The sequence below is a fragment of the Schistosoma haematobium genome, chromosome 1 (genome assembly GCF_000699445.3).
Source record: "Schistosoma haematobium chromosome 1, whole genome shotgun sequence".
Classification (NCBI taxonomy): domain Eukaryota; kingdom Metazoa; phylum Platyhelminthes; class Trematoda; order Strigeidida; family Schistosomatidae; genus Schistosoma; species Schistosoma haematobium.
In genome coordinates, this window is record NC_067196.1 from 54413454 (window position 1) to 54428283 (window position 14830).

Genomic DNA, 14830 nt, shown 5'->3' on the forward strand with positions numbered 1-14830 from the left:
CTTGATAGCACTTCTGTCCGTAACGCCTTCATAATTGGAGGATCCGAAACATAGTCAAATCACAAACCAGGAAACAAGGATTTCGAAGATATATTTAGAACATAGTCGGTAGGTCGGAAATTTCATGGACCGGGCCGACAATTTTTTGCAATGGATGCATGGCACGGTGTACTCAATGATGATTTGATGCAGGCATGTGTTTGGGCGTCTTCATCTAGTATGTGTCATGTAAAACTAATAAGGTCACCATCAATGTCGGAGATGTACAGAACTATTTATTTCAGAGAATTATTCACTGTTACGAAACCGTTAACAGAGTAAATTTGAGGAAATGAGAAAACCATCACACTAGGCAACGACGCAAAGAAGACATTTACGACAGTAAAGGACAGTTTCACTAAATCACCAGTGCTTATACGACACGACACAAAAGTACTCATCAGTGCCAACATAGACGAAGTCAATTGAGCAGTCAGAGGTATCTTCTAACAATAGGTAGAATAGATGTAGCGATTCACGACATTCTCCCCAATGCGTTAGCAAGACAATGAAAGGGGACTAAAGACTATGCCTTGGGCTGTACCACACTTTCAATATTCTGTAAGTCCAAGAATTCATCCTGTTTACTGACCTTGATCCTCCTGAATTTTCCCCCAACCTGTTTTTTATTAAGTGTTCTGCCCAAAAGTCCAGATAACTGGACCGGACTTCGTAGTTTACTTCAGATACACAACACATTTCTATGGCATGCAGTCTAGTGGAAGGCGCCTTATTTTGTATAACTTCATTTAACATTTTCCAAAGGATCAACATTCTTAAATTCGACCAGCCTTGAAATGAGGACACAGATATTCAGCATGAGTTTTCATCGACAAGCCTGAAACAATGAAACAAGCAGACTGAAATGGGTGAGATAGCTTCATTATGTGACAGGTCTACGGGCAGAGGTCGACCAGTCATACCGGAACATTATCTGCGTAATGTTTTTAATTGAGTGCACAAAGTTTCTCATCTGGGTATTTGAGCAACCACCAAGCTGATTGCGAAATGACTTTACTGGCCTGGCACGAACACAAAATAGAGAGAGTAGGCAAGCTCACGCTGCCAGAAACCCTAGATGATCAGATAATATATTGTCTCGTGGTTTACATATACAAACTGGCTGACATTTTATATAATAAACATTATCAGTAACCGAAGTTTATATTACTGACACTAAAGCATACTTCCCGTTTGTTTTACGGACGTCTTCTGTTGATAATTGATAATTAATTGCAGTCCTTTTGTTATTGTTATCACTATGATGTTTATTTCTCATTTCCGAGACAAATTGGATCGGGCTATCCAGTTTCTTTAAGTAGAAAAAGGTCTTTTGAGTGATTGTAACATTCGTATTAGGCGAGAATTTTGCAACCAACGGGTAATGTCGAAGAAACACTTCGCGACCAACACCTAACGAGGATTGCCCCTCCGTCATATCAAGGTACCATAAATGCTTTGAATATAGTACAACACAAAGGACGTTATCACAGAAATATATTAATTAAAGTAGGTACAAGCGAAAATGCGACCACCACCAGATGGGCCAGTCCATGACATACGATTAACTGATATGCGTTGGTTGTCCTTGACTTTGACAGGGAATGATGATCTGTTTGATATTCAGTGACCCAACTGCCAAATGGTTTGGCCAGGTCTCAGTTTCATTTTACTGGCCCTACAAGTTTCTCTTCTGCTTCTTCTTGTACGTCTGTCATGTAATCATAAGGCAGTTATTGGCTGTCGTATTGTTTCCGATTTATGTGAGCTTGAGAGAGAGTGATTGGCAGAAGATCAGTTATGCAGACAAGTAAACTCCAGAAATCCTGGATTTACCACATGGCCAGAATTCATGTAAAGTACTGTGGTTCATATCTCAAAAAGTACTGTATGCCTGTTGTAACTGACTTTTTTTAAGAAGGCCGAATTTTTCTTCAAAACTCCATAGAAATCTGACTTCACAATTATTAAACTGAGGAAAGCGTACAGTTGGAGAAGTTAATAATGGCTCTCATTTTGATGCAGATGAAGTTGCTAAAGGTTTGGTTGGTATGTGATGCAAAAATTTATACACTGATACCAAACACCTTTGCTCCATTATAAAATTTAATCAAGACATTAGAACCTATCAAAAATTCTATGTTAGCTACATTGTTAGGTGAGAAGACATATTACCACTGCAATTTGGAAACCTCAAACACTCTACAATAAAACAGATTACATTGAAAGCGTTAAAAGGTAGAATTTTTTCGTTATAACATGAAGTGTTTTTAGTTCACAAAAGTGACATGCCATCATGAGAAAAATCTTCAACCATATCCAGATGTCGCAGCGAATTGAATAAACACAACTAACAATTTCAGAAACTAGATTTATCTGTTTCTAATTCTCTAGTTCATAGTAGTGCTATTGAGTACATACTAATTAATACGGAAACTGTGCCACGTAAATAGTAGAATAGGCATACAAAGAACCTATGAAACAGACGTGTAGTATACACTGGTATTTACAATATTCTTGTCATATTCCACCGTGTTTGAACCCAGTTTAGGTTTTCTAATACTTTGTAAAACCATGTCATCCAACCATTTGTTCGTACAACTCATTGGTAATGTTGTCATAGTTAGTAGATTTTGGCAAAGTTTTGAAACCTTTAGCAGGTCAAGAAAAAAGATGGCTGCTTGTGTAGATGCATACAGTACTGTGAGAAGTGACGATGAGAAAATAATTGATTCTGATTCTAAAAATGGAGATATACATATAAAGACATCTCTTTTTCATGGGCCTGGATGGTACGTACCATCTGAACGGCACTGGGTAAACTACGACAATTACTCCGCACTTCCAAGAATGACGAACAGAGATGCTATAGATTTCCAGTCAGAAAAAGAATTCGTCAACTTCCTGAAAAAGCGTGACATACCAAATTGTTAGTATAATTCGCTTTGTCAAGCAATACATATTAATGTATGTTTACTAATAACTAGATAAGAAGATCACTGCTTACTTTCCCTCTCATCCTCCTTCTATCAAGTCGCAAAGTTTTTGCCAGATACCCTCCTTTCAAGCGAGATTTGGGAGCCTTAATGAAACTAACCCAAGTACTATTCAGAGAGGTGCAGATTATTATGAATACTACCAAGAGGTAATCACTTTCTAAAAGTTTATAGGCCATGTGGTTGTAGCGAATTTTCATCATTTAGCCTAATTCTATAGAATAATGATCTGAAGCTTACAAGAGATTTTGCAGTTTGAAAAAGTTTGTGAGTAATAAGAGGTGGCTAAATTTGATGTAGCTGTGGAACATTCAGCTCATTGTTCAGTGCCACATTTCTTTTCTCCTTTTTAAATTACAATTTTGACTCTGTAATTCACTTTTCATAGTTCTTTCGGACTAATATTACTTTGATGGTCAGATTTTCGAATACATTACCTCGCTAAATTGTTGATGTTGAAAGCCACCATTCAGTCAGAATAACAGAGAACTACATATACAGTGGGGCCACAATATGATAAGTAAAGTAGTTGAATTGGTGCACCAATTGACGATTGTCAGAATAATTCAATTTAAGTCAGATAAAACTAGATTAGCACAACTGTATGTGTTATACTTGAAATTTTTAATAAGATTTCAATCAAATACAAAGGAATCATCAGTAAGTACAAATACATATATTCAACAAAAACGGAAGCATCAAAATTTTTTTTCGATTTTATAATCTTTTTATAAACAAGCTATACAGAAATTAATTCCTACAAAACATTTGATCTCCACTCGTTGGTTGTCTTGATTAGTAATAATCGATTTCATTAACAGTTTTACTCAGACAAAATGCAACCACTATGATTAAAATCCTTTGAATTCGATACTCAATAGTGAGTAAATTTCAGTAAAATGTTGCGATGAGACATTTCAACTCCCTGATAACTAAATTGAGCATTACTTGAGTGCTTCTGAAATCTTCCGATGGTAAAGTTGATGTGCGATGAATAGTAAGAAAACTGAAGATTTGAAACGTTAAGACTAAAAATGATATTTTCTCTATCTTACTTTGCACGTTTTGTGAGTTTCAGTGCTCGTGTGTTGTAATTCAATCAACAATATGTGACCAGATATGACGTTAATAGCACAATATTTAGTTTCTAGTACTATGTCAAGCCCGCATTGGTTATTCTAGATTCCGGACAGGTTAATTAATTTATCCTTTTCGAATCACATTTTGACCTTTTCAATCATTCGCTTATGAAAGTGCCTGCTTTTATGTGAGCGTATATGTATTTATCGCTTGCTCTATTCATCAGATATCGTTAACTTGTTTTTGTCAGGCTATAAATATTGAGTCAATATTCATTGAAATGTATATGAATGTTTGACTTCTTCGATCCACCTCTCAGCTTTATTTCGACTCCTTTCTGTCAGGAACAACAAGCGCTACAAATATGAGTATCAAAAACTCATTTCCACACTTGTTTTATTTTATCTCGTTAAGTCGATAATTATATACGAGGATGGGAAATATGTATATTTCGTTGATATCATCCAACCGGACTCAGACCAGTAGACAACAAAAAATACAATAAGGCTATGTCATTCTCGTTTATCATAGAACTCAAATATATTTGTTGCAACAGCTCCATCTTTTTAAGTAACATTATACGTTCTCGCCATTTTGATACAATTATGACCTTTTTTCAGTAATCCTATATTTTTCTGTATGTGCAAAAGTGTGAATGCTTCGTACATAGTAATGTTAAGGGGCTGTAAAATTCAAAATGTTTGAATGCACCCAGAAGTTACGTCAAAATATTTTTAGCATTTTTGAGGTCATTATACCCTGGAAATATGTACGTCGACAATCTAGAGTTTAAGGGGTTGTCTACATAAATATGGTGTTAACATAAGTATGGTGTTATTACTTTTGATTCTTTTTGAGTTATTTTGTCACTATAACCGTTGCTACGTGGCTAAAATATGTAATTTGGATATTCTCTAAGACGTCTACTTGTCTTACAATAATCACCAGTGAGTTGAATTATTGTATAACTCATCAAGTAGAAGTACCGTTTCGCTTCAACTCTCCTACGCAAGCTTTATGAAATATCAACAAGCCTAGAAAACATTTAAAATGCATGTGCCGATGTCTAGAGTCATGAGAGCAAACCCGTTTATTAGTGATGTCTTAATCTGTTTCGAGCACGTTTGTAGAGTTAAAACCACTGGTATCTTCCAAATACGTTTAAGACGAAAACCCTGTACTTTTGTACGTCAGTATATGTAAACAGCATGAAATTTTTGAAATTACATCTAATTTTCAGTACCGAATTTTCCACGAGTGCATAATGCAAGTATACAAAAGCGTCAATTTACCGAGAATTCAAAAAACATTCCCATTGAGATATTGATCAGTTAAGTTGAGCGATCAAATCTTTCTTTTCAAATAAATCTTCATCTTTGCTCTACACTATATATGCTTTATACGTCATTAGGTCGACGCCACCAAATTCACCACTCTGGTTCCGGAATTCGACTCTTACATACAACAGAAGCCATAAAAATACATATTAAAAAACCTAACCTTTGTATGAGGAAGTCTATACAGCCTCTGAATCTTTCCTGGCCATCCATTTGAACGCTATCATGTGTTTAAAAACATTTCTTTCTCCCCCCATAAAAGTTCTCGAATCTCCATTTTGTTAAAATGTTAGTTTCTAATTATAATCTTACATATCCTGTTTGTCAATCATAGCATCTAATTTTCACTGCTAATACTAAATCTCGTCCTACTTATCATTAATTTCACAGATAACAAAAGACATTTATATAAGTATCAGAAAGGGTTTTTGTGGAGATTGTAGTAATTTCAACAGTTGAGATCATGAACCATGTTGGAATTACTACAATCTCCACAAAATCCCTTTCTGATACTAATCAACATATGCTCACTAGTGACTGGTTTCAAGAGGTATATCCTGGAGTTCTAGTGAGAAGCAGTGACCACAGGAGTTCAACCGAGTCAGTTGTGAGATAATAACTCACCGATGACAGTGGTGGATGTGTCGCTGAATTTCGTGGATTAGTTGAAGATATACGTTAACACCGTCGGACGCCAGCTCAGTGGTCTATCTGGTTAAGCGCCTGACTCGAGACTGACAGGTCCTGGGTTCGGACCCCGTGAGGCGGGGTTGTGGATGCACACTGCTGAGGAGTTACACAGTAGAGCGAAACGGCCATCCAGTGCTTCCAGGTTTTCCATGGTGGTCTAGCTTCAATTGATTCATGATCTCAACTGTTGACATATATATTTGCATTCAATTTTAACTCCTACTGCTACTCCTATGTAACCATATGTAGTAATTAAGTGATTATTCACCTTAGTTTTAATTTTCCGAATGTTGTGTAACTAGCTGATGATGTGTTTTGTTAAATTGACTCATCATCATCTGATTGGTATCGACTTACTCAAGTACAAAGCACTTGCATTATATATATATATATATATATATATATATATATATATATATATATATAGAGAGAGAGAGAGAGAGAGAGAGATAGACCCAAAGAAGATTCAGTTGAAAAGAAAATTTCTTATCTCAACTCTTCTTAATTTATCAACAGTTATAAATACGACGACAGAAGGTTTTCTCAATTAAGTCATCTATCTCAGTGGAAAAAATGCATTCATTTAAACTTCAAGTTCATCTCGAAAAATTTGTCTCAGGAATGTTCGTCCACTTTTAGCTTTGACTGCAAGTGTCAGATTCACTACTATTAAAGCAGCCTTAATCACCTTAGAAAAAATGATTTTTTTTACTTTTAGTTTACTCGTGTCATATATGACTTTTCAGCGCATCAAATGAAGTTTAAAAGAAAAAGTCGTTTCAAATTTAGCTTTTGATTGGTAGTTTAATCAGTGGCAATTAACGACAGTTAATAAGTTCTCAGTAATCATGTTAAACCTTTGAATAGTGAATATGTTTCTTGTGGACTGCATCAAAAGTCAATTTATAACCTCGATTGAGATAAATAACAATAATTGTGTTTCAAACATCTTGGGCATTTTGATTATGTTGTTATGCATTGAATAAAGACGTGCTGGGGAAAACTGACTTATTGTTTAATGCACAATCACACAATAATTTAGTAAAATGCGAAAATCATACATTAAATACGTCATTTGCACATCTTCGAATTATTTCTTACAGAATTCATTGTCCCTTCATTTCTTTTGTTATATTGACTGTTTTCAGTTTCTTTTTCTCTTCTTTCCATTTCAATCTTTTCAACATTCCGATCGCAGACACTCCACTTTCAATCGGAGTCACACTAATTATACTTGCAAACATAAGTACCACATACCACAGTTACAGTCTAATTGTTTACTTTAAATAGACTGTATGAAATATATTTATTTTTTAAATACTATTTAATTACAGATACTTGATGAAATGAAGACATCTGATCGTAGAAAGTTGTTATCTCCAGACATTATTGGTAACTCTTATATCAAACGTAGAATGTTATGAATAATGTGCTAATCATTTGAATTATCTGGTTCAAAAGAACTACGTTATAGTTGTTACTTTCAAACAATGCATAGAATCAGATGACATCTGAATTTATTACTATTCAGTTGATTGTAAAGCCTTCAGTCTACACATAAATCAGTGAGAAAGCAAATGCAAGTTGACGTATCCAAGTCTAGGCGGGGGCTTTATTTACATAGAAAACCTATTCTATCTATATACTTTTTATATATATGCTTATATATTATATATACCTTTTAACTTGTAATCAGTGTGCAAAATATACTAAATGTCGTTTTGTTTTCATTAAAGATATACGACGATGTTCTTTCAAAAAATAAAATCTTATATTTCAAATGTTTTTATATGCATTGTATCATTATTTAGCCTACTATATTGTTCACAAAATTGAGTTTTATTTAAATCAGTTCAAACAAATTCTTCCAGTCCCAGTATGTATAAACATATGATATTGGCTAAAGTAGTAGCGAATTAGCTGTAGTAGCTGGTCACAGAAAGTTGTTTATAGATTATATCGTGAAATGGCATTACTCCTTGAGTATTGATGAAAATTATGCGTAAGGTGAATTTTCTAAGAAATAATTCTCATCGATAACTGAACCTCCAAAATGATATATTACGAAGAACAATCTCATCCAATTCTAGTCTTTTAGTACATACCTGACATTTTATTCTACTGATCGAATTTATTTATAATCCTTATGTAAAGTTTGTCTGTTTGGTTTCAAACTGTCTTAGTGGAGTACTTACAATGAAAGTACTGAGGATGAATCCATATGAGGTTATAATTCAAAAAGGTAAAACGTAGTGTGTGATACTATATCTGTTTTTTGAGCATAAATTATAGAATTTGGTCGAGGAATAGAGAGAAAATAGTCACTCAAAAAGCACAATAACAAACAAATTATACAGTAATTGAATATGCTAAAAACGAATCAACTATGAACTGGAAACTTTCTTCGCGAAATTCTTCAGGTAGTACTTCATATATGAGGATTAAAAAAATGCAAATTTGATCATGGCGACTAGTAGCAGTGTACGTTAGTTTAGCTTCGTCCATTGTAAGTTCATCTTTACAAAAAATTATCTCTCTTTTCCTATTAGTCAATATCTTAAACAAGGGTTTACGTAAATTACTTTGATTTTCATGTAATCGACTAATCAAGTAAGTATTGAGCTTTAAGCTATAGCTTATCTATCAGGACTGGTAAGGCAATACGGGTGTTGAAAGCCGAAATAGGGTAGAGTGCAAATATTCAACCGGAAAGTTTAAAGTGGAGTATGCACAACTGCTCGAAATCAAAGAATTTTGTATTAATTATTCTGTCATCATATTTCTGATCATGAATGTGTTGATTACAAAGTAGAAAATTGCTAAACTTCTCGAGTTACTTTCAACTTATGGGACTTTTACCTAAATATATAGTTTGTATTTTTATTTACCAGTCTGCAGCAAACATTTTTCTCTAAACTGATTAAGACCTACGTCTGTTACCCTTCCTGGAGGAGCGTAGGTCGCCCAACATCAGTGTTCGTTGAACTCTGATAAAATGTTCCTAAGGAACGAAAAATATCTAAATACAACTTTAATGACGCTATGAACGACAGGAAATTAATCAATAGGAAATTCTCCGTAGCGACTTTAAGAAGGGCTTTACAGCTGATCAGTGTTCAATAATAAACGTAAGGATAAATAATTTCATTTGACCAATTTTATGTGTTTACCAATTTACTTGACTGAAAAAAGGTGAAAATGGCTCAATAAGAAGTTCAGTAATAAGACACTCTGTGAACACAGGTCATCCGATCAAAGCGGATTGTGAGTTCAAAATAATATACAAAGTAGGAGAAGTCCAAGGGCAGTTATATTCCATTGTCTTAGCATTGCTGCAACACTAGTTATACATCTGGAAAAACCAGAATTGTGCCTAAGAGAACTAGCACAACCTCTTCTACTACCATCGTTTACGAGAGATCAACTCGATAATTTTTTCTTCTTTCACACCCATCTGTTTTCTTTCTATCTTCTCTGAAGACCTTTTACCCCTCAACTAATTCGTTTCTGTTTGTATGCTCCTCTTGATTACAGTTCATTTCAATTTCAACATTTTATCTTATCTTACTGAACCTTCCGTCCACAATTATGATTCTTAACTATCTTAATAATGAATATTCAAGCTTTCAATAACAAAATTATTTTTATTTTTTTTTTCTGATGAAAAAATAACGTTCCTATGCCTTTGTTTATTCTACCTCATTGTTACCATGCTTAGCCAAATTCTGTGATCACTATTATTCTAATTATTATCATTTTAGAACAATAAATACTTATTCGTTATCATCCAGTTTTGAAAATGAATTCACCTAAAAGAGAACTCTTTGCTGAACCAATTCTTTTCGTGAATTGATTTAAATCAAAACTTTTAATTCAACTTTCGTCAATTGGATTATTTTTCCACCAGAAAATTTGATTTTCTGTCTAATAAATAATAGACGGAAATGTTAAGTTGTCAATGTAAAATACGAACTTCAAAAGAATATGAAAGTGATAAATTCTCATTTCATTTAAAAAAGAAAAGGATAAAATTTTTAAAAAAATATCCACTTCCATCAATAGTTAATTTACATGGAGATAGTTGAAATTGAATTGAATTAACAGTAAAACAATTATGTACGATAATTTAAGAAAAATATGAAGTACATTGCTTTAATAATAAGTCTATTAAATACATCAGAATAGCATAATTGATATAACCATTTCTGTCTAATTTGACAGCTAGATCAGGTGAAAACTCTATAAAAGCAACACGAAAAAACACAACATTTTGAATGAGTAGTATATCATAAACGTATGTACTTAATATAATGCAATATTATAGTCGGATAATTAAAAGGCTGGGTATTCTTTTTCTCTGGCCTACCAATTTACTCAATTGTGGTCCTTTAATTTTTTATTTTAAACTGAATGAGTTAGGTTTGATTAAGTGTCAAAGTGTAGATGAAAACTGTTGAACAATCCCAACTAAACAAATACTTGGTCGCCTTTCTCTAAATATTATCGGTGAGAGTAAATAACGTTATACTCCGATTTTTCACATCTTTCTGATTGAAGATTGGATCGGTAAAGTTTAGATTAACTATCTGGTATATGTGAATTTACTCTGATAATTTACACAGATAAAATATTGTATAACATAGGACAACATTACGTTGCTTCATATAGGCACGTATTGAATTAACATAGAAAAAATATAACGCTGCGAACTATGTCACATATAAGCTCCTTATAAAACGTTTGTCAACGCCGTGAACTTGATATAGAGAACTTACACATTGTTATATAACTCAAAACTGTTTTCATCGATTACTTGATCTAATCATCCTGAACTTTAATTCGCCTCAATTCTTCCAGGACCATCAAATTGTGACCTAGTTTCAATAATAGTAATGTAATAAGCTTTGGGTCAAAGTACTCGAAATATCTAAAGAATTGTTATCCTAAGGTCATTCATTGACGGTCTATACCAATGAGGTATATGTAATTTTGAAGTTAATTTGCAGAATAAACCTTAGAATAAGTTGAAATAAAATTTGAGGATAAGAAATCTATGATTGCGTTAAAAATCAATAGATACTTCATCTTAATTCGCCATATTTCCACAAACCATATAAATCGCAGTATAAAGAGATCTAAGACGAAATAGCCAAGACATAAATGTGTTATTAAATAATGAATAAAAACCTGCTTAAAGATTATCAATCAGATTACTAGTCCACAGAGCAAAATCAGTGGGGTCTTGAAGCCTAGTTTAAAAACCTTTGAGAAATTATTGAGATAAACTGACTCGTTAAACTTTTACCTTTGAAGATGCCACAGGTATTCGGAGTTTGACAACGCTTTAACCAGTAACACCTAATATGAATCGTACCCATCAAGTGAAATCAAAAGACAGAAGCGAGGAGGTTCGAAGATATATCTGATAGGCCATCAATATATTGAGGATCGTCTGATCTAATCTGGCTAGCGATTGTAGGGGTTGTTGAACACGGCGTTCCCACTCGTGATCTGGGGCGGATGCATGACCGAGCGCCTTCAGCTAGGTAAGTCCATTAAAACTAATGTGGTCAGCATCCAATGTCGAAACCTTACAGAGCTATTTATTTTGGGGACTTATTTACCGCTACACCTTTTATAGTATTCGATAAATCTAAATAAAAGTTAGAATGCATTTTATACCAAAAGTAATATAAGACTGACCATATTCTTAATCGATATATTGAATGAACGAATGTCAGGTGAACCTTGAAAAAGTCAACAAACCAGCTAACTCTTTTCATAGCCATTTATACTTATGTTATTTTTTTCTAATATCAGCTCAACAAGTTAACACTGAGCTAATTCCTAACGATATTTTCCATACTTGCTTCTTACATCGAATTAATTCCAATAATCAAAAAAATATATATAGTAATTTTACAATATAACAGTTGGTCAAATGTAAACTATGGTTGAGCAATTTGTAATCATAAAATAGATACCACGTAATTACTTTTAAGTATATTCAGTAATGAAGAATTACTCTCTTTATTATTAATCTCCAAAAATTTATCATTTATACAATCTGAACAATAAGATGTAAGTTTAAATAATTCCTCTTTTAGTGTAAGTGGTTTTATACCGGCAGCAAATAACCGATGTTGGTAGCTATAACAAATTTGGTACAAAGAAAAAAGAAAAGATTAAAAATAATTACAGAATCAAACTTCACTGATTGAAATCATGAGTCCATTGAAGTTAGACCACCATGGAAAACCTAGAAGCACTGGACGGCTTTCTCGTCCTAGTATGGGACTCCTCAGCAGTGCGCATCCACGATCCCGCACCCCGCGAGATTCCAACCCAGGACCTATCAGTCTCGGGCCAGACACTTAACCAACTAGACCACTGGACCAGTCGGCGTCCAATGGTGTTAATGTCTAACTTCAACCAATCCACGAAATTGCGCGGATTGACTCATGATTTCAATCAGTGAAATTTCTAAAATCTCCACAAAACCCCTTCTGATAAGAATCAAATTTATAAAATATTTACATCTTTTCTTTTTTGTTATATAATATAATTCTATTCATGATATTTAGCTTTGAATGATGAGTAAAGTATCTAGTGATATTTTGACTATAACAGTGATCAACGACTTGAAGTTTCCCTTACAAAAACAAGAAGGAATAAAATGTGAGAATTTAAGAATAATCGGTTACCACCATTATATAGCTGTAACAATTTTATTAAAGATTCAACATACTGGATAATTTGAATTAATATAGGCGAGATTATAATTTATGGACGAACCAATCAGGTATAAGATAACAGGTCTCGGATTTCGTCACGAAGTTCACTCATTATAGATTATGTCAATTCGTGATCAAAACCCTAAATCTAATTCGTAACCTTAACTATCAACTGTAAATCGTAATTCGAGTTCCTCACATAGGTTTATAACTCTCATTTGGTCCTAGTTATTAAGTAAACACTCTCAAGGTCAGTGTAGCGTCGCTCAAAGGTCGTCCATAAATTATAGTTTCATCCTAAGATGATATCCCATTTTGTCAATTTTTGAATAAATGAATAATTTATTCAATAATAAAAAAGAAATATTTCAGTTGTTTAACTTCATTATTAAGCTCCTATAAAGAAACTTTAAAAACTTATATTCTATCTTTTGATGGTTTTTGATTTTGATTATTACCCTGAAGAAGTCCTGACAAGTTAGTTGAACGAAACGTTCGGATTATTTAAATTTCAACCGCTGAGATTATTTCAAATATAATTTTCATATATAATGACTACTCTATACTCGAGGCCCAGTTTATGCCAAACTATTTGTTCTAATCTTGACGAATATCCGTATAAATTCTATCTTTTATTTATAAAAATATTTCGGGAATTTTCCTAATCAAATGTCTAATTGTAATTATTCATATGGTATTATTTAAAATTATTGCCAATATCTAGGCAATAACAGTTAGTCCGAATAAGAGAGATAATTTCGTGAAGAGTATCTTTGTATGTTACATATTTTGTTTCAGGTTTGATTCCATTTGAGGTAAGCATGATTGAAAATAGTCTCAAACTAAATCAAAAACTTTGTATGATGGTCCTTAGCTTCCTAAACTACTAACATTTCATAATTCCATCTACATAGAGGTTCCTTTTGACCACAATAAAAGCATTTGTCTTTACAATAATTTATTCTTACTCAAGTACATGTACAACTAATAGTATTAAATGAATGCATTTTACAGCTTTACTTTAAATGAACTTTAATTGATACAGCAATATTTAAACAAAATTATGAAATTTGTTGGTAAGATTTAATATATGCTAACACTATCATACAATTCTATCAATTTCATTTTACATTTTTAGTTCAAACAACATCGAGTTACTTGGCAAAAATTCTTAATTTATGATAATTTGAATGATGAGAATCACTTCTAAACTGTGCGAAACTTTCAAGTCAACTTTTATTTACCCATAACTACGTTCCAGTTGGCTCTCATTTGCTTATTTATTTAAACATGTGCCCCACTTCGTCATTTCATTTGTGTGAGGGCTGGAATACTGCCTGAGTGCTCAAACCGAAGCAGGTGGTTTTCTTTGACCTAGAGGTCTAATCCACAGGGCAGTGGAGCAATGTTAAAAGATACAGTCACATGGTAGCTGGTGATCAACAATAGGTACATACGACTTTTGTTCTCTCAAGATCCTGGAGCCCATGTACACCATTGGTTTGGAATCAGGGTTTTTCAACTCGCCTATGTGGACCCTCCGCGTCCATTAACCCGATTAAAACCTCAGACATTCGCTTTTCGTCCTGTTAATTTCGTAAACAACAATCCTCGCAGCGAGAAGGCAGTGAGTAGGACTTCCATGACAGCGGCTATATACACGTGGCCATGTGAGAGAATTTCGAAAGGAAAAGTTGATTCTCCTTACCTTTGACCGCACCAGGGCATTTGTGGGCAAACTGAGAGCTAACTGCCAGCCAGAACCCGAGATCGAACCGAGGACACCTAGAACTTCAGTTTTACGCTCTACCAACTAAGCTATTCCGGCTTCTCTGATGTGCTATCGTGGGAAGTTATAACAAGCAGAGTAGAGCAATGACATTAATTAAGGTTCATGCTATATCCAAAATTAACTGATTAGAAATATGAACTTTTAGATATTGGCTCATTGGAT

General features: G+C 33.6%; 2 protein-coding genes across 2 annotated transcripts in view; one reads left to right on the forward strand and one right to left on the reverse strand.

Annotated features, from left to right (window-relative positions):
- Positions 1–2712: 2712 nt before the first annotated feature.
- MS3_00001621 (uncharacterized protein) lies at positions 2713–7931 on the forward strand (the record flags this gene model as incomplete). The annotated part of the gene is made up of 3 exons (XM_012942587.2): positions 2713–2968; positions 3027–3184; positions 7477–7931. 3 exons carry the CDS (start codon positions 2713–2715, stop codon positions 7564–7566), a joined length of 504 nt encoding a protein of 167 aa, XP_012798041.1. The 3' UTR covers positions 7567–7931.
- Positions 7932–9819: 1888 nt separating this feature from the next.
- The window catches only part of NEK10 (Serine/threonine-protein kinase Nek10), a 46547-nt gene continuing 41536 nt past the window's right edge, over positions 9820–14830 (reverse strand). Inside the window, exons 17-18 of the mRNA XM_051209090.1 lie at positions 12138–12292; positions 9820–10381 (exon numbers count right to left, since the gene is read on the reverse strand). Of these exons, the coding sequence (XP_051074513.1) occupies positions 10269–10381; positions 12138–12292 (268 nt within the window). The 3' untranslated portion in view covers positions 9820–10268. The remainder of the gene's footprint in view (positions 10382–12137; positions 12293–14830) is intronic.